Consider the following 24,978-nt stretch of genomic DNA (forward strand, 5'->3'; position numbering starts at 1 on the left):
TGGCTCAGACCCGGGTTCTGTCTCCTGCACTTGGGAACTCAGAGCATCCTCTTTCTCCTTCCTGCCGGGGTGGTGGCGGCAGCCGGCTGCCTCTGTCTCTTTAAGAGAGAGAAGGAACGAAATCCGGAAGTGGGAGAGAGCGGAGAGCCGAGGGCTGAGTTCCTGGGGCCGCACAGAGCAGCCCATCTTCAGGTCTCCGAGACCTGTGGCCACCAGGATGCTACCGGTGCGGCCTGTGCAGGACTGCAAGCCCTGAGAGTCTGGGGTGCCACGCGGTCCCACAGCCTGCCCATCACAGAGCCGAGATGGGGTGAGTGTGCAGAGTCCACGCTGGGGGAAGAGGGTTGAATGGGGGCGTCAGGGAAACAGGCAGCTGCAGGACAGCCATCAGCGAAGTGCCAGGGTGCTGGCCAGCTGGGGTCGGCTCTGCGGGCTCCTGACCCTCCCCGTATCTATCTGAGGCTGCTGCCCCTTCCCCCGCCGAGGTGCCCTGTACCATCTCAGATGGGCACCCTTGCAAAGGACGGCTTGGAGGCCCTGAGAGGGAGGGAGGGTTTGTTATGGTGCAGAGGAGAACCCCAGCGCTCCCTTCCAAGCGTCGGATGCCAGCCTCCAGCGCTGCCTCTCTAATTTCCTTTTCTGCCTCGCTTCTGGGGCTGACTCTCACCGCTCCTAGGGTCCTGCTCGCGGGCCCAAGCCCCTGGGGGGTGGGAGTGTCAAGGACAGTCTCCTGGAGCCGGGGATCATCTAGGCTGGAAAGCCCCGGCTCTGTGGGGGAGGAAAGGGTTAAAGGGCTGGGGCCGGGAGGCCTTTGATGGAGGCTGAGAATCGACAGCGCCCGGGGGCGCCTCTCATCCGCCCTCCTCTTTCCGGTGCAGCTCAGCTCCTGGACTGGCCACGGACGGAAAGCACAGCACACTCTTGCCGGCGAGAGTCTCTGCCTGATCCGGGCTGCGCGGGGCACAGGGTAAGTGCTTCTGGCCGCCGTCTCGCCCGGAGACGGAGCGGGAGGGGGTGGGGCAGCTGGTTCCTGGCTCCGCCGCCCGCCGCGCTCATCCGTCCCAGCACCGCCCTTCAGGGCACCCGCTGCTGCGCTGGGGGCCGCGGAGCACGCGCACCTGACCAGATGCGCTGCTGTCGGCTCCTGGGCACAGCCCTGGCGGGACCGGGAGAGAGCCCAGGGCACGCCAGCCCCGTGGGACTCTGCCCTCCGCGCCACACTGCCCTTCCCCGCACCTACAGCTGCGCCAGGCCCCAGCACCAGCCCTGGGGAGGACTCTGGAGGAGCGGAAGCCCCCCCTGGCTGGACCTTCGCCTTGATTTCAGGATATTCTACCTGGTTTCTCAGCCCCAGGCCCACGGGCTGACTCCTTCACAGCCTCGCAGGGGAAAACCTCACCAGCTCATTTCTGCTGAGCTATTACCTTGTCTTCAGAGAGACTCATCCCCTCAGAGAGACTCATCCCCTCAGCAGCTTCTATAAAACACAAACACCAATCTGTCTTCTGAAACTGGAATTGACCCCTGGTCTCTCCAAGCGGCCTCTGGCTCAAGGGATTGACCTTCTTAACATTCACATTTTTAAAAAAAGGCTTACAGAGAGAAGGCTCAAAGCTAAGGAGCCGTGGGATTCCAGGCATGGTGACCCTAAGGTTGACCACCTTTGAGATGGTAGAACAGGAAGCAGCCCAGGCTAGGTCCCGCCTTATCCGAGAGTATCTAGGGGGTGGGGGCCCCTCTCATGCTCTCCCCAGTCATCCCAGAAGACCAGCCCTGGCCCGCTCTTCAGAGCAGCCCTTAATGTAACTCCTCAGGCTGCTCTCTGCAGTCAATTGCTTGAGAGGAACTGGCCTTTGGGGAGAAGGGCGTGGGGGCAAATATGGGGAACAGAGCCCAGAAGGGTTTCAGATCCTCCCGAGGCCGCTGGAGCTTCTGGATGTGATGGTCTCCTGCCTCCCCCGCCCCTCCACACACACACACACACACACACACACGTGCATACAAGCTCACTCTCACACACACACACATGCATACATGCTCACACACACAAACACACCTGTGCATACACGCTCACACACACACCTATGCATACATGCTCACACACACATCCATGCATACATGCTCACACACACACCTGTGCATACATGCTCACACACACACACCCATACAAACAAGCTCACTCTCACACACACATGCATACATGCTCACACACACACACCCGTGCATACATGCTCACACACACACCCATGCATACATGCTCACACACACACCTGTGCATACATGCTCACACACACATACACCCATACATACAAGCTCACTCTCACACACACATACACACACATGCATACATGCTCACACACATATGCGCATACATGCTCACTCACACACATGTGCATACATGCTCACTCACACACACACACCCGTGCATACATGCTCACTCACACACACACACACCCATACATACAAGCTCACTCTCACACACACACACACAAACACATGCATACATGCTCACACACAGACATGCATAGACATGCTCTCACACACACACCCGTGCATACATGCTCACTCACACACAAACACACACATACATGCTTACTCACACACAAACACATGCATACATGCTCTCACACACCCATGCATACGTGCTCACTCACACACACATGCATACATGCTGTCACACACACTCGTGCATACATGCTCACTCACACACCTGTGCATACATGCTCACTCTCACACACACTCGTGTATACGTGCTCACTCTCACACACACACCCATGCATACATGCTCACTCTCTTACACACATACACACTCGTGCATACATGCTCTCTCACACATACACACTCGTGTATACATGCTCACTCACACACACCCATGCATACATGCTCATTCACACACACACACTCGTGCATACATGCTCACACACACACACATGCATACATGCTCTCACACACTCATGTATACATCCTCACTCACACACACACACACACTCATGTATACATGCTCACTCACACACACACACACCCATGCACACATGCTCACTCACACACACGCTCCCTGCAGCAGTGCTTGCCTCCCCGAGCAGCGCTGACCTGGCCAGGCCGGCCTGCTGGCCGTGGAACAGGAAGCGATGGGTCCGGGAGCACTGGGGAAGGCCCCGGCTCGTGTTGCAATCCTGGAGATTTGCGGTGATGTGGGTGACGCTGTCTGACCTGCAGCCCTTCCTTCAAGCACTCTTTCTGCTTCCTGGGACAATCCCAGGCCTGGATGCCAAGAGAGGAGAGTGCCGAGGAGAGGTGGCAGAGAAACAGGCTTGTCCCTGCAGAGTGGCCTGCCCGGGGCGGAGACGACAAGGCCGAGGGGAGTCGGGAGGGGAGACAGCCCTGCTGGGGGGACGGGGCCAGGCTGTGTGCTGAGGGCCTGGCAGCGGGGCTTCTTTTGGGGGAAGTTACTCAATCTTCCTGTGCTTTCCACTTCTGCCCCTGCCTCCTGGCCTCCAGGGTGACTGTGGAGCCCCTCAACGGGGTGGTCTCGGGCACAGCTACCGGCTGGGTCACCAGTGTCCATCCCAGGTCAGGGGCCGCCCTGGACACCAGTGTGCTCTCTAGGGCGGAAGGTGGCAGCCAGCCGGCAGCGGGAGATGCAGAGCACCGTCAACTACCTGTGGCATACAGACGACCTGCTGGGGCAGGGGGCCACGGCCAGCGTGTACAAGGCCCGCAATAAGGTAGGGGCCTCCCGGAAGTCGGTCTCCAGTGGGCGCCGGGGCTGGGGCTGTCTGGGCAGGCTCCTCTGATCTGCTCTGAGGCAGGGCAGGGGTGCGGGGGTCTGAAAAGGGCTTCTGGGGTGATGCCCATCGGGCACACCTTGGGGCTGGAGAGAGAGGGACGAAGACGCGAGCCAACGTCCAGGGGAGCTGGCGGCAAATCTAGGAACCGCAAGGGGGCAGGGGGACCCGTTCGGATTTATCCTGCCTTTATCACATTGAGGGCTGTACTGGATACATGAGACGCACTGCACCATCTTGGACTTAAAGAGCTGAAGCCAGACAGGACGGTGCTAACACCGGGGAGAGTTAGCTGCCACCGTAGTTATTACCAATAGCAACAATAGCAGTGACAACAAACTGTCCCCTGTGGGGTATCAGGTGTGCCAAGGTCCTGCCATCTCCCAGAGCTGCGGGCAGGCTGGCCGTGGAACCCCTGGGAAGGGGAAGGAGCTGAGAGTGGGAGCCCCCATCCCCAACCAGGCTACCCTGGCTTGTCCCTGGGGTCGGCTCTTCTGAGTCTGAATGGAAACTGGGAGGGGGGTGTGCGCCCCGGGGCAGGGGTGCCACTTCTATTACCCTCCACGGCAGAAATCCGGGGAGCTGGTTGCTGTGAAGGTCTTCAACACGGCCAGCTACCTGCGGCCCCGCGAGGTGCAGGTGAGGGAGTTTGAGGTCCTGCGGAAGCTGAACCATCAGAACATCATCAAGCTCTTCGCGGTGGAGGAGACGGTGGGTCCGGTGGTCTGTCAGAGGAGCGCGGTCTTGTCTTTGACCCAGTCAGGTCACGGAATAAGAGACTTGGGCATGTGCTCATCAGTGGCTCACCCAGAGAGGAGGAAAGGAGGCCAAGGGGCTGAGGGCAGTGCACAGGAAAATCAGGCCGTGGAGTGGGGCCTAATCAAGGCAGGCTTCCTGGAAAAGGTGATCTTGGGCTCAGTTTGAGGTCAGAGGAGGGAAGGCCAGCTAGGAGTGGAAACCTATAAAACGGGGGCCCTGGGCCCGTGGCCGAGCCAGCCCAGCTTGGGGAAGGAGAGAAGTGCCGTCCCCAGGACCCCGTCCCTCTCCCACAGGGGGCTGGCCGGCAGAAGGTGCTGGTCATGGAGTACTGCTCGAGCGGGAGCCTGCTGAGCGTGCTGGAGAGCCCCGAGAACACCTTCGGGCTGCCCGAGGACGAGTTCCTGGTGGTGCTGCGCTGCGTGGGTGAGCCCCTCCCTGACCCCCCGGGCATCCCCTCCGCACCCCAGGCCAGCCCCAGACCCCACCCTCAGCGGCAGGCAGAGTCCCAGGGGGGTGTGGTGTTTCCGGAAAAAGCTTCCAGACCTGGGACAGACACTAGTGAACAGACAGACCCTGAGGGTCTGCTTCCTGCAGATTGGCCGTTTAAAACTCCAGTTCCAGATACAACTGAAGACGGGTTGTTCACCGTCGCTCATGACGGCATGTTTCATAACGCTGCTGCTGTCAGTCACCCGGTCGTGTCTGACGCTCAGTGACCCCCTGGACTGCCTCCCTGTCTCACCATCTCCTCCTGGCTATTGCTCTTGCCTCTTGGCTATAATGAATAGCAATAGCCAAAGGACAAAAGCAATCCACAGTCAGACAGATGAATGGATAAACAAAGTGTGCAACGTGCAAGTGACGGATTAACTAGTCAGCCTTAAAAAAGAAGGAAATTCAGACACTGTGCTGAGTGAAAAAAGCCAGCCACACAAGGACAACTACTGTATGATTACTTTTATACGAGGAACCTAGAGAGATTCAGTCCATAGCGACTCTAAGTAGAACGTGACTGCCAGGAGCTGAGGCTGAGGGTGTAGAGAGTGAGTGCTTCACAGGTGAAGTCCTGTCTGGGGCACTGACGGCAGTCTGGACGCGCGGGATGATGCTGTGCTGCCATTCAATGTATATAACGCCACTGACATGCACATTTAAAAATGGTTAAAATGCAAATTTTGTTAGGTATAGTTTACCACAATTTAAAAAAAAGAAAAGAAAGATGGGAAGTAACTGAGTGCCCTCCTCTGGGAAGCAGAGCCACCATCCTCCTCGGTTTCCCAGGGAACCGCAGGCAACCCCGACACTCCATGTCCTCGAGACCCCTGTCCCTTGCCCCGAGTCCATCTCTCTCCTCCTGCTGTTCCTGAGGCCCCTGGGGACCTCTGGGTGTCACCCTCTGTCCACGCGGGTCCTTCCCCGGGACGGGCTCCGCCGCTGGGCCGGCCCCCGCCGCTGGGCCGGCCCCGGCTGGAGCCGCTAGCAGCCCTGCATCCATGGCAGTGGCCGGCATGAACCACTTGCGGGAGAACGGCATCGTGCACCGCGACATCAAGCCTGGGAACATCATGCGCCTGCTGGGCGAGGAGGGCCAGAGCATCTACAAGCTGACGGACTTCGGGGCCGCCCGCGAGCTGGACGACGACGAGAAGTTCGTCTCGGTCTACGGCACTGAGGAGTACCTGGTGAGCGCCTAGGACTCTCGGTGGCCCTCTGGGGGCCCCGTCCAGTCCCCCTGGGTCCAGGAGGGTCACCCCTCACCCCTAACCATAACCCCAGAACAATTCATTCTCTTCTCCAAGGCCAAAAGGTCAGTGCTGAGGCCTGCCCAGACCCCCTTCCAGGCCCCCTGCTAGGCCCCCTGCCAGGCCCCCTGCTAGGCCCCCTGCATAGACCCCCTGCACAGACCCCCTCCCCAGACCTCCTGCCAGGCCCCCTGCAGACCCCCTGCCCAGAACCCTGCATAGACCCCCTGCCCAGACCCCCTACATAGACCCCCTGCCCAGGCCTCCTGCCAGGCCCCCTGCATAGACCCCCTGCACAGACCCCCTGCTAGACCCCCTCCCCAGACCTCCTGCCAGGCCCCCTGCATAGACCCCTTGCCCAGGCCTCCTGCATAGACCCCCTGCCCAGGCCTCCTGCCAGGCCTCCTGCATAGACCCCTTGCCCAGACCCCCTGCCCAGAACCCTGCATAGACCCCCTGCCCAGACCCCCTGCATAGGCCCCCTGCCCAGACCCCCTGCATAGGCCCCCTGCCAGGCCTCCTGCCCAGACCCCCTGTCCAGGCCCCCTGCAGACCCCCTTCCCAGACCCCCTGCCAGGCCCCCTGCCCAGACCCCCCGCATAGGCTCCCTGCCCAGACCCCCTGCCCAGGCCTCCCTGGTTCAATCAAGCCCTTGATCAGATCCTCGTGGAGGATGGAGCCCTGCTGCTCACCGCTTTCCCCAGAGCAGAGGCTGATAAGCCTGTGGCACACTCACTTTGGAGATGACCTAGGAGATGCATTCTGACGGTTCTGTTTCCTCCTGGAGGTGGGAGAAGGCAGTCTGAATGGGGGGCGGGCAGGGGGCCTGGGTGCTCAGGCCCTTGCCCCCTCCCCCTCCCTGACTGCTCTCTGGTTCCCTGGCGGCAGCACCCTGACATGTACGAGAGGGCGGTGCTTCGCAAGCCCCAGCAGAAAGCTTTTGGGGTGACCGTGGATCTCTGGAGCATCGGGGTGACCCTGTACCACGCAGCCACTGGCAGCCTGCCCTTCGTCCCATTTGGCGGGCCCCGGCGCAACAAGGAGATCATGTACGGTGATCACAGGGACCCACGGCGACCCACGGGGCAGGGGGTGGGCCTGGGCATCCCACTGGTCCCCGATGGGTCCCCCATTGGGCCTCTGACTCCAGGCCCTCTGGGCCCACCCCCCAGCGCACGCACACTCCCTTTAGATGCTTGGATATCGGTCCATCAGACAAGAAGCCAAGCCTTGTCCCCAGCCGATGGGAGACCACATCCCAGTCCAGCGCTCTCCTTGAGCCCCACCCCTACCCCGTTTGGGCTGACCACATCTCAGCCCAGGTTCCCAAAGCAATCTGCCCAAGGTCACAAAGCCTTCCTGGCAAAGGACGTGGCAGGGGTGGGGGGCAAGAATCCAGCCTCCTGATCCCAGGTCCCTCGGGGTTTCTTCCTGTCTCATCCAGAGGCTAGGGACTGTGAGTGCTCCCACTGAGAGCACCACCAGAGCAAAGAGGTTTAAAGTGGATGTGCAGAAAGGTCGGTGCTCCTTCAGCTCAGGGGTCAAGCCGGGCAGAACCTGTGTTAAGTTAGGGAAAGGGAAAGGCCTGCCTTGGATGGAGGCTGGCAGGGTAGCTGGACTTCAGGAGAGGGGAGGGCGGACTGTGGGCTGCAGGGAAGGTGACTGGGACCAAGCCCAGCACAGGCACGTGGGGGAGGCAGGCGGCACGGACTAGCTGTGAGGGGCAGAGGAAACAGAGAAGACAGCAAGTCTCCGCGCCTCCAAGCCGAGTCTGTCCTCCTTTGGAAGCGTGATGGGCAGGGTGGGGGGGTCCTGGTGACCTGGTCCTGCCCACTGCCCCAGGTACCGCATCACCACGGAGAAGCCAGCCGGGGCCATTGCGGGCACACAGAGGTGGGAGAACGGGCCCCTGGAGTGGAGCTACACCCTGCCCATCACTTGCCAGCTGTCCATGTGAGTGAGAGCCCGCGGGAGGGGGGCGCGGACCTCAGCCCGGCCCTGGGTCCTCCTCTCACTGAGGCCTGGCCCAGCGGGAGCGCCCCTCTCCCTTCCCGGCCCCAGTGTCTCCCCCTGGAGTGGAAGACCATTCTGGCTTTTCCTCCCCACCCCCTCGGTCCTGGCTCTCCAGGGCTTTCTCACCCGATGCCCCATCGCCTCCTCCTCCGGAGGTTGAATCTGGCCCCGCCCCTGACTGTCCCCACGCCCCGGGGGACAGGGGTTTGCAGAACCAGCTGGTGCCCATCCTGGCCAACATCCTGGAGGCGGAGCAGGCCAAGTGCTGGGGCTTCGACCAGTTCTTCGCGGAGACCAGCGACATCCTGCAGCGAGGCGTGGTCCACGTCTTCTCCCTGCCCCAGGCCGTCCTGCACCGCGTCTACGTCCACGCGCACAACACGTGAGCGGACGCGTGCACGGGGCCACGCCCCGCCCCTCCCCCCGCACCCCATCCCACCCCCCTCCCCCCGCCCTCGGGCCCAGGGGCCTGTCCTGGCTGGCTCTGGGGCGCTTAGATACGAAGCTTCTGGGTCCAACCTCAGGTTGTGAAAGTACTTGTTCCATCAAGTTATCCAGTGTTCCTTGCTGGGAACTTGAGAGATTTAGCAACCTTTACAAAGCTGACGTCAGAGAAGGCAATGGCACCCCACTCCAGTACTCTTGCCTGGAAAATCCCAGGGACGGAGGAGCCTGGTAGGCTGCAGTCCATGGGGTCGCCGCCAGTACACTCCCCAATGGATTGCTCGTAGAACCCTTTATTTCTGGAGCTTGCTGGGGGAGTAGGTGAGTCCTCGTCCTGGGTGACCCTAGCAGATGAGACTCCCTAGGGAGCGTGGCAGGAGGGGGCGTGAAGGCAGAGGCTGGACACTGGACTGTCTGCATCCGCTGCAGGACACCACCTCTACCCTTTGTCTCCCAGCCCTGGAGAGAAAATCACCCAGTCCCTCCCTCTGAAAAGTGGAGCCTAAGTCTCAGCTGCGGTGTGGGTCACCCTCGAGCTGATTCCTGCCTGTTTTCACCCCTCGCCTCCTCCTCTCCTGCCTGTTCCTGGTTTTCTAGGATAGCCATCTTCCTGGAGGCCGTGTACGAGCAGACCAGCGTGGCCCCCCAGCACCAGGAGTACCTCTTTGAGGGTCACCTGTGTGTCCTCGAGCCCGGCCTCTCTGCTCAGCACATCGCCCACACCACAGCAAGCAGCCCCCTGACCCTGTTCAGCATGGCCAGCGAGCCCCCCAAGGGGCTGGCCTTCAGGGACCGTGAGTAGGGCCACCCAAGCTGGACCTTTTCTCCTCCTCACTTTCTCTTCCAAGGGCCAAAGGCTTATAATCCAGGATATTGATTCATTTGCTTTGTGGGTATGTCTTTGGGCCCCCAGGGTGTGGAGGCATCTCTGGGTTCTATATATGCCTCTGAAATACTGTGGGACTCGGGCCGGTGGCCTGACCAACCTGCATCATGGCATCCAGAGATCTGTGATAGAAACTCTAAGGGAAACAGGGAGGGCTGGGTTTCACCTGCTGTCCACAGTCCGTGCCTGATGAGAAGCCTCTGAGTTTGTGTTGCAGGAAGCAGGGGCCCAAGCTGCTGAAGAGAAGGGCAGGCGGTCAGGGGCCCAGAGCTTTGTTCTGCAAATTCTAGCAAATAATCACTCCTATTTGAATAATGCCAACTTCATCCTCCTCCTCAGGGTCCCCAAGGCTGGGAGGGGGATTCACCTTAAAACCCCCGAGTGTGAGGTGTGTTAGGCACTCAACTGTGTCCCACTCTTTGGGACCCCGTGGACTGCAGCCCGCCATCAGCCTCCTCTGTCCATGGGATTCTCCAGGCAAGAAAACTGGAATGTGTTGCCATTCCCTTCTCCAGGGGATCTTTCCCACCCAGGGAGTGAACCCGGGTCTCCTGCATTGCAGGTGGATTCTTTACTGTCAGAGCCACCAGGAAAGCCCCAATTCGCTCAGTCCTGTGGGACTCTGCCACCCCATGGACTGGGAGGGGTGGTTTGAGTCTCCTTTCTGCTGCCTTGGCTGTCGTTCTCCAAAATTGGCACAAGGGGGCAGTGAGGGACTGCAGTTGTAAAAAAAAGCGCTGTGGCTGTGCCGTCACTTCAGTTCAGTGGCTCAGTCGTGTCAGACTCTTCACGACCCCATGAATCGCAGCACGCCAGGCCTCCCTGTCCATCACAAACTCCCGGAGTTTACTCAAACTCATGCCCATCGAGTCGGTGATGCTGTCCAGTCATCTCCTCTGTCGTCCCCTTCTCCTCCTGCCCCCAATCCCTCCTAGCATCAGGGTCTTTTCCAAAGAGTCAACTCTTCAGGCACGTCACTTAGTCATGTCCAATTCTTTGCAACCCCATGGACTATACAGTTCTTGGATTCTCCAGACCAGAATACTGGAGCGGGTAGCCTTTCCCTTCTCTAGAGAATCTTCCCAACCCAGGTCTCTTGCATTGTGGGCAGATTCTTTACCTGCTGCGCCACCAAGGAAGCCATAAAAAGCACATTCAGGGCATTTAAGTCTTAGGAGATGGGGCTCTAGGCAAGCTGGGGAGCTGGAGGCGGCCGATAGGAGGCGGGGGCCGAGTGTGACCTGGAACGGGGGAAAATGCGCTCAGACCTCGCCCTGGGCCAGACGGGCGTCCCTCTCTGACCGAGTCTTCATCCGCAGCTGCGCTGGACGTTCCCAAGTTTGTCCCCAAAGTGGACCTGCAGGCAGATTACAGCACAGCTAAGGTGAGGGGGCGGCCCCCAGCTGGCAGGGAGGAGGGTTCCTGCAGGGTCGGGGTGCAGGACGTCACCCTGCCCCGCTGTGTGTTTCAGGGCATCTTGGGTGCCGGCTACCAGGCCCTGCGGCTGGCACGGACTCTGCTGGGGGGACAGGAGCTGATGGTTCGGGGGCTGCACTGGTCCGTGTGAGTGCCCTGAGGGCCGGGCGGGGCGGGCGGGGCAGGACCGGGCAGGAGAGGCAGGTGGGCGGGCAGGAGAGTCCCCCCAGACCCCATTCGGCTCCGCCCTGGGGCTGGGCCCCCGGTTCCGGGAAGGGGGAAGGAGGCGGCTCTGATCGGGCTCCCTTCGGCAGGGAGATGCTCCAGGCCACGTGCAGGCGGACGCTGGAGGTCACGAGGACGGCTCTCCTCTTCCTCAGCAGCAGCCTCGGCACTGAGAGGTGGGTGTCCTGCCCGGGACGGGGCCGCAGCGCGCGCGGGGCCGGCCCCTCCTCTCTGTCAGTTCCTCCCCCGGACTTTCCAACAGTGCCTCCTCCCGTCCAGAGCTGCTGACCTCCCTGCCAGGGCACCCCCCGGCACCCACCCCCCGCCAGCTGGCCTCACTTGCCTCCCCCACCTTCCAGTCCCTCCAGGGAGGGTGCCTGTGGGGACCCTGCCCCCCAGGCTCCAAGGCAGGCCCCCTGCCTCCAGGAGAAGGGGCCTCTGTCCTCCCCGTCCAGCCTCTGAAAAGTGAGACCCTCAGCTGCCCCGGGCCCTAGGGCAGGGCTCTGGGAGAAGCGCCCACACCCACATGGGGCCCCTGGACCCACAGGACGGAGGTGCAGGCAGGCTCTCCCCAGCATGCTCCTCCCGCCTCCCCTGGGCCTCCGTGTCCTCGCCTCCGAGGACTCCCTGCCCCAGTCCTGGGAGCTGCACACCCTCCACCCTCTGACTTGGGGCAGTTCGGGGTGATGGGCTGGAAAAGGGAGAGACTGGGGAGGAGGAGACGAGCCCCAGGAAGAGCCCAGTGGCCAGCGCGCTGCTGAGCAGGTTCCCGCGGCCGTGCAGCTGGGAGGGGGCCCTGCGACCCGGGGAACCCACGGGTGGCTGGAGCCGCTCCTGGTGACGGGCGGTGACAGAGAGCAGAGGCTGTGCGGGACAGGCCTGGCCCCCCGCCCCTCGCCCCACAGTCCCGGTCCTCGGGAAGTCCTGGGAGTTCCCCAGAAGCAGGTCGGCACTGCAGACCTGCCTTCCTCCTGGCGCCCGGCGGCAGCAGCTCTGAGAGTGGACAGGCAGGGCGGTGGCCGTGCACAGAGCCGGAGGCGGGGGTCTCCAAATGAGTCCCTGGCACGGCCGAGCCCCCCCAAATGGTGGCAGAGACAAAGGTCTGCAGAAAGCGGGATTGGCTGGTGTGCTCTGGTGAAGCTGCTCTGAGCAGGGCTCTGTTCAGGCACAGAGCAGATCTCCAGGGACTTACCTGGAGGAGACAGCCCTTCCCTGGCATGTGCAGGTGGCCTGACGGTTTGCTGAAGGGAGACTAGAGATGGGTAGAAGAAACCAGGGAGGTCTTCCTGGAAGAAGTGAGACTTTTTAAGGCTAGAATGTGAGCAAATAGCTGAAGGCTCTGTGCAGGGAGAGAGAAGGGGGCCGTGACTGGAGGGGTAGGGAGGTGCTGACCCAATATAAAGCCCAAGGTAATACAGTCTAGGTACTGACATTTTGGTGATATAACCAAATGCAGCGACTATAAGAGACTAGTACATGGATCCCACTTAGACCTTCTTAGGTACCATCTGGGAGTTGGGAGGTTGGACCATGGTAAAATGAGCAGTAAGGATTTACCGTGGGTAATGTGCAGAGAGAGCATCTGGGTATTTGCCAGTCTTCCCTGGGCTGCGAGCGCGGGCCCCAGGTAGCCCCAGGGCTGGAGTCACAGAGTCTGCCGGCGTGGTTTCTCCTGCTGGGCTCCAGGTCTCCCCCGAGGTGTGGTGGGCGTGGAGAGTTCAGGGCCAGGCACGGGCCTGCTCTGGGGCCTAAGGTTTTAGTCTCCCGGGAAGGAAGGTGCTGGCCCGGGCTGTCACTGAGCAGCTGTCCTCCGCCCACGGGCGCCTTCCCGACCTGGGCCCCTGTTTCCACCTTCTCAAACTGAGAGGACTCACTGACCTCAGGGCCTCCCAGTCCTGTTCTTTGCGGCAGTCCTCAGGCCAGCAGGCTCTTCTGAGGTCTGAAGACAATAGCTGCCTCCCACAGAGAACCCGAAACTATAGAAAGAGTATCGTGACCGAATCGCGTGTCGAAAGAGCCCAGGCACGTGGCACAAAGGGGCCGTGGTCCCGGCCCGGAGCCTCGCCTTGCTCCAGGCACTCCACTGCTCTGGGCTCTGGAGATGCCCCAGCACCCTGGCCTTTGTACCGAAGACCCCCTGCCATCAGCAGGCCCCGCTCAGGCCCCAGGGCTGACCGACTTGGGGGCTCCCAGGGCTTCCCCACCCCCAAAAAGACTGTGTTTGTGGGAATGTGTTCTTTGATCCCACAAACACCTTTTATGGGAGCAGGGAGGAGGTTTCTGTCCCCATTATATGGGTGAAGAGCCTGAGGCTTGGAAAAATAAAATGATTACCCAGATCCTGCAGACAGGGGTGTGGCAGCCGGGGCTAGGACTCTGACCTGCCCCTCCAGACTGGGTCCAGCTGGGCTGGGCAGACTCATCCTCTTCTGCACAAATATCCATCCCACGCCCTGAAATCTATCCCTGTGCCGAATAATCCATTCGACACTCTGTGTGGGGCGCCTGCCCGTGCGAGCTCTGCCTTAGACATTGCAGGTGTGGTGGCCCTTCCTTCAGGGAGCCCCCACCCACTCCTGATTCTCTCCAATCCTCCTTCCTCCCCACCCCCGCCCTCCCGTTCCCATGCCAAAACACACAGGATTCTCCTTTCCTAATTATTATGGTATAAAAACAGCATATTATGGTATGCTAATTGTACTAAGTTAGAAAATACAGACCAGCAAAAATGAAACGAAAATGCTGTGTCCTGCCACTGAAGAGGCATGATGTCCGCATTTATCCTCAGTGGTTTTCTGTCACCTGTATGTGTTAACCAGCGTGGCGTTTCCCTGTACCTGCTGTTTTTTTTTTTTTTTTTTTTTTTTTACCTGCTGTTTTATAACCTGCTTTTCTCAGCTTATGACCCTCCAGGTCAGTACATTTCATCTATAAGGCGCGTCCATATTCACATTTCCCTAGTTATCCCCCAAGTGTTCTTTTCTGGCTGGCTTCACCCCAAACCAGGATCCAGTCCGAGACCACACTTGTCGTCCGTTACTGTTGTTGAGTCACTAAGATGTGTCTGACTTTGTGAGCCCGTGGACTGTATGGCCCACCAGGCTCCTCCGTCCATGGGATTCTCCAGGCAAGAACACTGGAGTGGGTTCCATGTCCTTCTCCAGGGGAACTTCCCCACCCAGGGATCAAACCCGCGTCTCCGGCTTGGCAGGCGGATCTTTGCCCGTTTCTTACGTCTGTTTCCACCCTTCCCTCGAGGTTTAGCGGCGTGGCTGGGGTGCCTGAGCTCCAGGAACTGAAGAGGACCACAGAGCTGAGGTCCAGGCTGCGGAATGTGAGTGTGGCGGGCTGATGGGCGGCCAGGAGCAGAGCTGAGAGCAGGGGTCTGGCCGGGCTCCCATCCGAGCCTCGCTGAGGACCCTGTGGGGTCTGCCTTCGTGTCCCCAGTTGGCTGAGGTCCTCTCCAGATGCTCCCACAATATCACAGAAACGCAGAAGACCCTGAGCGACCTGCGCTCTGAGCTGGTGAAGAACCGGGATCAGGTACATGAGGACAGAAGGTCTGTGGGATTTTCTTCTTGGCGGGCTGGAGGTGGGGCAAGGGTGGAGGCTGCAAAGGGCCCGGTGGCCCCGTTAGGAGTCAGCCTGCCTCCCCTCTTCTCTTGGCGAGGATGCCGGGGTCTGTGGGTCAGGGCGGGGAACCCAGGCCTGTCCACGGCCCTCCCGTGAGACTGCCAGAGGAGGCAAGGATCTGGGGTCCTGCCCCAGATGGGAGTTAGTGAATTACGAGTCTTAGAGGTGCAGTAGTTCTAATGGAAGAAACATCACGTTCCCACCCCTTCGGAACCCTTGCTCTGGTCAGACCCTGGATTCCCACTCCTACTCCTCCTCCTTCTCTCATCTCGTGTCATCTTCAAATCAGTAATGACACTACTATTCCTGCACTCCTTTCATAGATGAGGGGGCTTCGTCTGCCCCAAGACAGCCAAGAAATGACAAAGGGTAGGTGGAGGGCCCCAGGTCAGGTCTGCCTACCTCCAGAGCCCGTGTTCTTGGCCTACACCAGGGATTTACCCCCCTGAATCCTCAGTCTCCATTCAGACAAACAGGAAAACCCCCATCACCCCTTTCCCCACAGCCTGTGTGCGGAGCCCCTGCCTGCCTCTTGGGCTTTGACCAGGGCGTGGCCCCCTCCTCTAGCCCCCCACAGTCAGAGTCTGCACAGATCCACATGCCCGGGTCCCCAATTCTGAATTCAGAATGCTCTGAACACCTCAGAGCTGATTCTTCACTGGCTTAGCTGCAGAACCCGACCTAAACTGACACGAGGCTCTTCCTGGTCTTTCTTTATCCCACTTAAGTGACTGTTCTTATGGTCTTGAAGGTTGAAGGTGTGTGATGATGGGCTGTTGCCCTAGACTGCCCCAGGGGGTTCCATGATACAGTGTATGCGTGCTGACTCACCTTTCTCAAATCAGAGGGTGGGTCTGAATTTGAAATACTTCTGGCCCCAGCCTTTTGGGTAAAGACTGGACCTGGGATCTTGTCCACTCCAGATGCCAGTGGGGCAGGGTTCTAGGGTCCACAGGGTCCTGGGAACAAGCGTGGGCTCTCCAGAAATAGCTGAGACAGGGTCCCGGGAGGAGCTGCAGGGAGGAAGTAAAGCCAAACAGGCCGAGGGGTGGGGAAGAACTGTCCCCCACACACCCCAACATCTCAAACAGGGGGTATCCTGAAAAAGAGAAGGAAGAAACAGTAACGGCCTTAAAGCCCAGGCTGAGAGGATAGAGAGGTCATCTCCTGAATTCCCCGTCTACAGGCAGGACCAAGGACCTGGATTCATCCTTGTTTCAAACAAGGGTTGCTTCTTGATTTAAGTTCCTTCTCCGTGTGCGGAAGGCCCGACTTTGGCTCTTGCCAGGGGACAGAAGTTCTTGCTGGGCTCTGGCACCCGCTGCAACCACCTCTCCTGTTCTGGGGCCCAGGGTTTCTTCCTAGAACCTCTTCTCAAGCCCTGTTGGGCGCAAAGGCCACCTTCCTGCCGTGCATCCTGCCTGGCTTCTTGTGTGTATGAGAGAGAGAGAGAGAATAAACACAGGAATGAGAAAAGACTAGCTAACCAGAAGATGTCTCAAACAAACGTAGAAACAAGAGTCACCCCCACTCCCAGACTGTCCCCCAGACCTGTGGCCCCCAAAAATGTGGCTCCTTCTGCAGGGAGACAGCCCCCTTCCCCTACAGCTGTCCCCTCCCCGCCCTCAGCCTTGACCCGTGCGGTTTGATTCTTCTGTCTCCTGCCCACAGCATCCAGCAGATTCAGTGTTGTTTAGACAAGATGTACCTCACCTACAAACAGTTCAAGAAATCCAGAATGAGGCCAGGTGAGCCGCAGGGAGAGCAGACCCCCTCCTCTCCCCTCCCTCCTTCCCTCCAGCTAGCTGGCTGTTCCTAATGCTGCAGCAGCATGGGCTGGTGCAGCTGGCCTGGGGTACGGGGGGTGGACGGGGGTGGGAGGCTCCCTGCAGACCACTGAGGGGCCTGAGCCTTTCTGCCTGCACCTGTTGCCCCGTGGAGGCTCCACTGAGACCTGGGTGCTATAGGAGAGGTGGCCCGCCCGAGACCCCTCATCTTCGCAGAGCACTTTACGGTTTAAGAAGTGCCTCCCTGTCCATGGGTCTCTGGCTCACTAAAGTCGTCAAGCTTTCCAGAAAGGGGAGGATGGGGAGAAACAGCAGTTAGCGTCACTGGTCCAGGAGGGGGTGCCTGGGGAGGCCCCAGCTGACTTGTGGGGTGAGGGAGGTAACACACTCCAGGAACTGACCCTCTCGCCCACGTGCCCCTAGCATTTCCTCATGGGCAGGAAATCAACATTTGAGGGCTCGGGCTTGATTGCAAAGCTCTCTTCCACCCCTAGGATTATCTAAAAAGTACTGTCCCATAGAAAGATAACGCCAGGCACATTTGTAATTTTAAGTTCACTAGTAGCCAAAATTTAAAAAGTAGAAACAGGTGAAATTTACTTTAATAACATATTTTATTTCACCTAATATATTCAAATTGTCATTTCAGCATGTAATCAATGGAAACAATTATTAAAGAGATGTTTTACATCTCTTATTCTGTGCTAAGTCTTCACAGTCCCACGTGTATTTTACACTTACTGGGCATCTCTATTCAGAAGCTAATTTCTTTAACAGAATTACATGTACTTTTACCAAAACAATAAAGCTGTGTTTGATAGGGAAAAAATGTTGCACACTGCTTTAGTTTTTAAATTTAATTGAATTTGTTAAGTTAAAACAAAAATTCAGGTTCTCCGTCATATTAGCTGCATTGGCCACACTTCAAGTTCTAAGTAGCCACACAGCCACCGTATTGGACATGCAGTTTCTGAAAGATGATGGTCTCTCCTTGGGAACCTTGGTCCTGCCTCTGGGTCTGACCTTGGAGGGAGTATAGCTCAGGAGATGGGAAAACCAAGACTGCCCTGTTCCCTGAGGCCAGGGGGCTGTGGGCTCAAGAAGCCTGCTCTGACACCCAGTTGACCACCTTTGCTGTGATGTTAGGAGCCCTGCGGAGGTTTCTCTGCCTGCATCACTGGAATTCCGTCATCCTGTGACCACTACACTTCTGAGCACCTCCTGGGCACTGTCCTATGGGCTGTGCATATTTTTTAAAATTTATGTGATGCTCATAAAAATCATAAGACACTGTTAACCTCCCCATTTTATAGAAACTGTTTTAAGGAAACTGAGACACAGGAAGTTAAGTAGCCCAAGAAACCTGGGTCCAACTGCTTTGAGCCACCCCATTTTACAGCCTCAAAAAGAATTTCACTTTTATCAGTGAGTCCTTTATTATAAAATGTATAAAGAACCCGGATGAATAACACTCCACTGCCAACACCTGGGGAAAGATGGCATTGTGGAAAATCTCCTGTCATTTTCAGGGCACTTTGTCACTTTACCTTCACTCCCATCCTGTGTGTTACAAGGGACAGATAAGGCAAAATCAACTGCCTACAGCATAGCCCTGCTATGATAACAGGAGGGAGGCAGGCCCGGGCCTTGTCCCAGGTCGCCTGGACCTCACGGTCAGCTAGCTGAGCGCAGGGCCCAGGACAAAGAGGCCAGGGAGGCGATTCCGCTATCAGGGGAGTGATGGGAGTGGGCAGCAAGAGACACCCAGCTGCAGGAACCTTACCACGTCATGTTTCTGCCCCTAACCAGAGGCCGCTCCCCTGGAGTCCAGGAGAGGGCAGCACCTCCCTAGTGCAGAGAGCATTAGGCTGCGGCCAAGGCAGCGAGACGCCCAGCCCTGCTGGCAAGAGTGCTGTGCTGAGAAGGGAAGGTCAGAGGTGGTGGCCCAGATGTCTGCAGCCCGAATATTCAGGGATGGGGTCCACCAGCTGTTGGCATCTGCCTTGCTGGGAGGAGGACTGGATGAGGGGTCAGGGCTGACCACATGTCCTTCAGGGCCCGTCTCATCTGCCGGTGCCCATCTGGAGTGGTCCCTGGGCGCCCCCGATGCGTGGGCTTGCCTGGCCCGGGGGGGCTCCGCCTGCTCATAATGCGGGGTCTCGGGTGCTCGCCTCCTGGCTCCGCGGGGCTGGGAGCGTCGGGCAGGGCCCAGGCCGCTGCCGTCACCATTGCAGCTCGCCTGGCCCTCGCGCCATTCTGCTCTGCTGACCAATCGCATAGGTGACCTCGGCCCTGTCTGTCTCCTTCAGGGCTGGGCTACAACGAGGAGCAGATTCACAAGCTGGATAAGTGAGTGGCCTGTGCCCCGGCAGGTGGGTGAGCCGGAGGGTGGGTGTCGCCAGGGGACAGTGAGTCTCTGTGCCAGACACGAGGCGGTAAAGGGCCCTGGCCCCAGGCCACAGCTGGGCAGGAGGGAAGCTGGGGGGGCACGCACTCTGGGGCCGGGGCAGGGGGTTTCTCAGCAGCAGTCTTGATGGAACTGGATTGACTCCTGGTATGGACACGATTGTGTGAAGGCTTTTCTTCCCTGTTCCCTCGCTGATTAACCACGTACCTCCTGCTCTGGACTCTTTCTGCTCTAGCCTGGGCTCTCCTTTTGATGCCCTTCTGCTTCTCTGGCTCCTGCACACTCTTCTTCCAGGAAGCCTCCCCGACTTCATGCTTATTTGAGGACTCACTTTGCCAGTTCCACGCCCGCACCCCTGACTACACACACACACACACACACACACACATACCCATCTCTCCTTCCCTCTGGGGGCAGAGCTCGAGCATGTGTGTGTTTCCTGATCCTTCTCGCACGTCCCTCTGCTGGGGTGTGCTGTGTGCTGGCCGCTCCGACCACCACCATGCATGTGAGCGAGCACCGTCGCCTCCTTTGGGGAGGTAGCCCTGCTCTGGACCAAGGGGATGGACACTTGGGCGCCGGAGGCCCCGGGATTCCAGGCTTGGGCACAGCTGGCTCTGGCTGCTCATCTCTGTGCCTCGGTTTCTGTCTTTTCAGGATGAATTTTAGTCATTTAGCCAAAAGGCTCTTGCAAGTGTTCCAGGAGGAGTGTGTGCAGAAGTACCAGGCGTCCCTGGTCACACACGGCAAGCGAATGAGGTAACACGGGCACTCCTTCTGAACTCACGGTCCCCAGGGCCCTCCAGGCCTGGCCCTTCCCGACCTCAGACAGCCCTGGTCTCTGCAGAGCCCTAGCTGAGAGGGAGGTGGTACTAAAGGAACAAAAGCAACAACATAGAAAGGTGGTTTTGTGGCCCTGGATGGACCAGGCAGCCTGCTGGGTGATTTCTTTTTTTTTTTTTCTTTTTTAAAAATATGGAACGCTTCACAAATTTGCATGTCATCCTTGCGCAGGGGCCATGCTAATCTTCTCTGTATTGTTCCAGTTTTAGTATATGTGCTGCCAAAGCGAGCACTGCTGGGTGATTTCTATGTTAACTCATTGAATCCCACAAGGTCTACCCTCTGCAGTGCATACTGTCACCCCATTTCACAGATGAGGAAACTGAGGCTCACAGAACAGCTGCTTCCTTAATACCACACCTCTAGTAAATAGCAGACTCAGGACTAGCATGTTGGTATGACCGCATCTAAAATCCAGACTCTCTCCATCGTCCCGGGTGCCCCCTCCCTGGGGGCTGAGATGAGGACACGTGGCCTGGGAAGCAGGGGCAGCGGGCCCCCATGTGGAGCCCCCCACGCTGTCCCCCGTGGGAGTGTTTGGTTTCTGTCCCTCAGACAAGCCCCTCCCTGAGACGAGAGGGCCACTTCCCAGGAGCTGTGGGTTCTGAGGATGGAGAGGAGACTCACCTTAGAAGATAGCTTCCACCTCCCCCACTGGAGGCCACCCGCAGTTCTGACCTGATGGTCTGGGGTGGGCTTGGCCGTCGGTGTCTGAATGCTCCTCAGTGATTCTAGCGCGTCACAGGGCTGAGCAGTAGTTGAAGCCTCCGGGAGCTGGTGTCCCTTTAGTGTTGTGGGGCAGTGTCCTTGCTCACTCCTGCTTAGAGAGAGAAGAGAATTCTTAACAGTCTTTTAAAAATTAATTAGTTTTATTTGGAAGCTAATCACTTTACAATATTGTAGTGGTTTTTGCCATTCATTGACATGAATCAGCCATCGATTTACATGTGTTCCCCATCCTGAACCCCCCTCCCACCTCCCTCTCATCCCATCCCTCAGGGTCATCCCAGTGCACCAGCCCCAAGCACCCTGTCTAATGCATCGAACCTGGACTGGCGATCCGTTTCGCCTGTGATAATACACATTGCTCTGGAAACGGGGGCGTCAGCAGGCCCCGGTTTGAGCGCCCCAGAGCGGCCTGTCTGGCCTCTCCGGAGCCTGACCCAGGCCCTTGCTTACCCTCACTGGCGCGTGCACCCCGGCCCAGGAGGGGTGTGCAGCCCCTGCGGTGCTGGCTCTGCCAGGACCCTCGTCAGCACCCTTACTGGGACAGGCGTGGGCCGGGGGCACCCACGGCCGCAGCCTCTGCCCGGGAAGCCTCTCCGCGTCGCTGGGCCCTGACTCCCCTCTGCTCTCTGCAGGCTGGTGCATGAGACCAGGAACCACCTGCGTCTGCTGGGCTGCTCCGTGGCCGCCTGTAACGCGGAAGCCCAGGGAGCCCAGGAGAGCCTCAGCAAGGTGCGGCGCTTCGGGGCCCCAGCCGTGCCAAGGAGGGCCGCGCCAGGCGGATGCCTGGGAGGCCTGCGGGCCATTCCCCTGCCTCGGGGCAGAGCCGTCCTCGACCACTCCGAGCACTCTGGTGTGGCGTGGAGGGCCTCTGACCCGCCAGGATAGAAGGCAGTTCCTACTGTTCTCGGAACAAGGCTGCTCACTGCAAGGGCAGAGGCTCCCAAACTCTGGGACATCTGGGCCCCGTGCAACCTGGGAGGCTCCCCGAGGGAGGTGACCTGAACACTCCTTGGTCTTCTGATCTGTTCTCCTTAAAAAGACCAACTCAGGCAACTCTGAAAGGCCACTTGCTCTGCCAGCAGGGACAGAGAGGGGCTGTCCTTCAAGGAGTGAGGCCCACACGGCTCCTCCTCTCCCCAGCACTGGACACATTCTTTCAGAGACGGTGCTGGGCTGCCCCACTTCTCTGCCTCTAATGACTCAGCTGTGTCCTGACAGGTACAGGTCAGACACAGAGGGCAGCCCGACAGTCTGCACCCCATGCTCCCAGGAGGAGGAGGAGGGGCTTGTGGGAAATTCCTGACACTCCAGGGATGTGGGCTGGGGATCATTTTGTTACACATTTCTTAATGCCTCCCCGCACCTCCACTGCGCCCAGCACCTGAGCTGGCCTATCCCTTCTGACTAAAGCGTGGTTCTTTCAGATCCTTGACCGACTGTCTCACCAGCTCCTGCAGGACAGAACACAGGGGGCTCCGGCCTCCCCACCCCCGACAGCTCCTTATCCCAGCTCTGCGCTGAAAGACCTGGTTCTCCAGTAAGTGCCAGAGAGGGGTGTGTGTGCGTGTAAGCATGTGTGTGTGTTAGGGGCTTTGCCTCTTGCCAGGCCCGGGAGGCGGGAATGAGGCTCGGTGGGGCTGTGGGGGAAGGGGAGCTCCCAGGAAAGGTCTAGGCAGAGGCTTGCCTTGGCCCTTAGCCACCACTGCCTCTCTTTCTTGGCCATGAACAGCATGCAAGAGCTCTACGGGGAGATGAAGGTGCTGGCATCTGACCTGCAGGACAACAACCGCATCATTGAAGGGTGAGGAGTCCCCACTGTGCAGGGTGCGGGGAGGCCGGTTCCCGAGCTGCACTTGCCCCAGGGGCACAGGCCCCTTGCCTGCCCAGCAGGTGTGATGACAGGGGTCCATTGTTCAGGGCTTTGACCTTGCCCCCAGGTTAGTAAGTGTGCTGACCAGGTGGAGGCTTTCACTGTGGTCTGAAGGATGTGGGTGGGCCTCAGGGTGGCGAGGATGAAGGCTGGGAGGTACGCGGATTTGCGGCCGTGTCCAGCTCTGCATGAACGCGGCGTCTGCCTGATGCCCAGACCAGCTCCTTTAACTGTACGACCTTCCTCAGAGGGACGATGACCCAGGAAACGCAGATCAGAGCCGGGAGAACTGGCCCGGGGTGCAGGCCCCGAGTCAGAGGCTCTGCGTTGTCGTCGGACGGGAGTCCACTCCTGAGCTGGGGGAGGGTGGAAGTCGGGGGGATACTGGCAGATGCCACGGGGCTCAGCCTTTGGATTTTGGGTAAAATTCACAAAAGAAAGCTGGAGAATAAGAGTGACCGGCTTCTCATATTACCAAGTAAGCACCATTGGAAGGGGGAAAAAAGCCCTGCCATTTAGAAGTTTCACTTTTGAAGGTGCGTTTGAACACCAAAGAGAGGGAAGGACACAATCTCAGAAGCAAGGGTGGTCCCATACACACACACACATGCTCACACATGCGTGCACGCACCTACCGCATCTGCCCCATCATCCTTCTGTCTGTCACCTCCCCATCTGGGAACCTAAGAGTCTGCAGAGATTCCCACCGAATGTGGCCTTGCCTGCTCCTCACCCTCGGTGCCACCCCGGGAAGTTTCTTTGGCTCTGAGCTCCACCACATGCACAGAGATTCTACCTCCTGGTGCTAATGAAGGGATTGAACGGCATGACAGACGCAATGTGCTGGGAGGGAAGGGTGCACAGAGCTGGGATTCACTAAATGTTCCCTGAGGGACTGAGGGATTCACTGGTGTTCCCTGAGGTCACGCCAGGCCCAGGTGCCAAAACCGGGGCCAGCAGGTAGGGAAGCTGGGAGCAGAGCTCACGGCTGCTCCTAGAGTTTCAGAGGGTCCTTAGGTTGAGGAGGCATCCCATGTCGCATTCCGGCAAGAGGAGAACCCATCCTCTTAAATACCCACAGGGAGAAGATTTGACAGCTTCTTAGAAAGGTTTTCCGAAACAGCCCTTAGGGGCAGGAAGTTCTAATTTTAGTGCCGACATAAATTTTTCTTGCTGTGATATGTAGTCTATTTACAGAGAGCTCACATTTTTATTTTCGTGGGTTTTTACTTCCTGATTCAGAGCTGTAACCAGAGCCTGAAGAAACCATCTGAATTCTGTTTCCCCTTCTCTTCACCTGGGGCCATGTTGGAATCCCCAGGGGAGCTTTTAAAAGGAACAGATGCCTGGGTCTTGGCCTCAGGCTCTGACCGCTGCTTGGAGTTGGGGATTTTTGTAAGCTTTCCTGATGATTCTAAGGTGTAGCCAGGGATGAGAACTACAGAGTTCTTGTGAGCTGACACAGACGCTCCAGGAGGACAGCGGAGGGCCTGACTCACCCGCTGCCCCGGAAAGCTAACGGTGTGGGGCCCCGGGAGGGGCCTTCAGGCTTCTCCACCTGGGCGGGAGATGCTAACCGCGGCCTTTCTTTACAGGCTGAGCAGGGTCCCACTGGCTCCTGACATCTGAGCTTGGGGATGTGCATGTGGATCCTGAAGCATTACAGTTGTTCAAGCACTGCCCCGCTGCCCGCACCAGGGACCCACAGGACGGTGCCGGGTCCACCTCACCAGCCTACCTCCCTCCTGGCTGACAGCCGGGAGTCGCCAGCATTACCTTCCACGGCCTTGCCGGGGGGCAGCGCAGCAGGCCCAGGAGCACCGGCTGGATCCCGGGCTGACCTGCGCCCCTTCCAGGCCTGGCCCGGCCCCTCTGTCTTCTTTGCTGCACAGTGAACCTGCCGGACCTCGGGGGCCGAGGCGCCCCTCCCTCCCTCCCCCGACCCGGTTTGCAGGGCTTCAGTCCTCAGGGAACAGCAGAGGGGGCCTCCCGGGGGCTCCCCAGCGTGCCGGGGCAGGCGACTCCAGCCCTGTCTTCCTTCCTCTTCAGGTGTTTCGTGTTGAACAAACAGACCTCTCCCTTCGCCCATGGCTGCTGAGGGTCACCGTCAAGGTCTCGGGCTTGACCACCCAATGTCCCATTCCCTCCGGTCAGACTGAGCCTAAGCTGAGGAGCAGGGTGGTCAAGGCTGGGGCCTGTGTCTCGGGGACCTCCCCCCTCCCTCTGGGGCACCACCAGATTTGGGGGTTCGCAGGCAGACACCAGTAGCTGTGCCAGTTAGCACCAGCCCGTGAGGCCAGAGCCCCGAGGAAGTCAAGGCCTGCAGCTTTCAGAAACGAAATAAACAGGACTCTTTTCTGGGTGGCTGTCACTGGGCTGATTTGGGAGGCAGGGAGGGCTCTAGGCTGGGTGTGCCCGGGGATCTGCGAGGAGAAGGGC

The 24,978-nt window shown here is 58.8% G+C and overlaps 2 protein-coding genes and 1 non-coding gene across 10 annotated transcripts in view; 1 reads left to right on the forward strand and 2 right to left on the reverse strand.

The window, feature by feature from the left end:
• Positions 1-24,901, forward strand: IKBKE (inhibitor of nuclear factor kappa B kinase subunit epsilon). 8 transcript variants are annotated; one of them, XM_043922840.1, is made up of 22 exons: positions 9-310; positions 879-967; positions 3,607-3,725; positions 4,356-4,496; positions 4,838-4,967; positions 6,045-6,226; positions 7,175-7,335; positions 8,129-8,239; positions 8,502-8,681; positions 9,341-9,537; positions 10,949-11,013; positions 11,101-11,186; positions 11,360-11,446; positions 14,535-14,604; positions 14,718-14,830; positions 16,575-16,651; positions 19,000-19,039; positions 19,755-19,856; positions 21,302-21,398; positions 22,094-22,206; positions 22,399-22,470; positions 24,135-24,901. In XM_043922840.1, exons 3-22 carry the CDS (start codon positions 3,639-3,641, stop codon positions 24,166-24,168), a joined length of 2,145 nt encoding a protein of 714 aa, XP_043778775.1. In that variant the 5' UTR covers positions 9-310; positions 879-967; positions 3,607-3,638; the 3' UTR covers positions 24,169-24,901. The 8 variants fall into 8 exon arrangements, with proteins under 8 accessions (XP_043778776.1, XP_043778778.1, XP_043778779.1 ...); XM_043922839.1 differs by having other exon boundaries at positions 13-310; positions 14,529-14,604; XM_043922838.1 differs by having other exon boundaries at positions 15-310; positions 11,101-11,192.
• The window catches only part of LOC122707397, an 18,721-nt gene continuing 8,582 nt past the window's right edge, over positions 14,840-24,978 (reverse strand). Inside the window, exons 5-8 of the mRNA XM_043922848.1 lie at positions 20,568-20,757; positions 16,104-16,331; positions 15,735-16,002; positions 14,840-15,029 (exon numbers count right to left, since the gene is read on the reverse strand). Of these exons, the coding sequence (XP_043778783.1) occupies positions 20,752-20,757 (6 nt within the window). The 3' untranslated portion in view covers positions 14,840-15,029; positions 15,735-16,002; positions 16,104-16,331; positions 20,568-20,751. The remainder of the gene's footprint in view (positions 15,030-15,734; positions 16,003-16,103; positions 16,332-20,567; positions 20,758-24,978) is intronic.
• On the reverse strand, positions 20,067-20,173 carry LOC122708444. Its single transcript, XR_006345216.1, has one exon. It is a non-coding gene; the product is annotated as a U6 spliceosomal RNA (small nuclear RNA).

The sequence above is a fragment of the Cervus elaphus genome, chromosome 14, assembly GCF_910594005.1.
Source record: "Cervus elaphus chromosome 14, mCerEla1.1, whole genome shotgun sequence".
NCBI lineage: Eukaryota > Metazoa > Chordata > Mammalia > Artiodactyla > Cervidae > Cervus > Cervus elaphus.

Bases quoted from the DNA above. Each gene is read 5' to 3' on its own strand.
- IKBKE (XM_043922837.1), top strand. From the start codon at position 3,639: ATGCAGAGCACCGTCAACTACCTGTGGCATACAGACGACCTGCTGGGG. The intron at 16,652-18,999 runs GTGAGCCGCAGG...TGTCTCCTTCAG, and splicing joins GAAATCCAGAATGAGGCCAG to GGCTGGGCTACAACGAGGAG. The intron at 22,207-22,398 runs GTAAGTGCCAGA...GGCCATGAACAG, and splicing joins CTGAAAGACCTGGTTCTCCA to CATGCAAGAGCTCTACGGGG.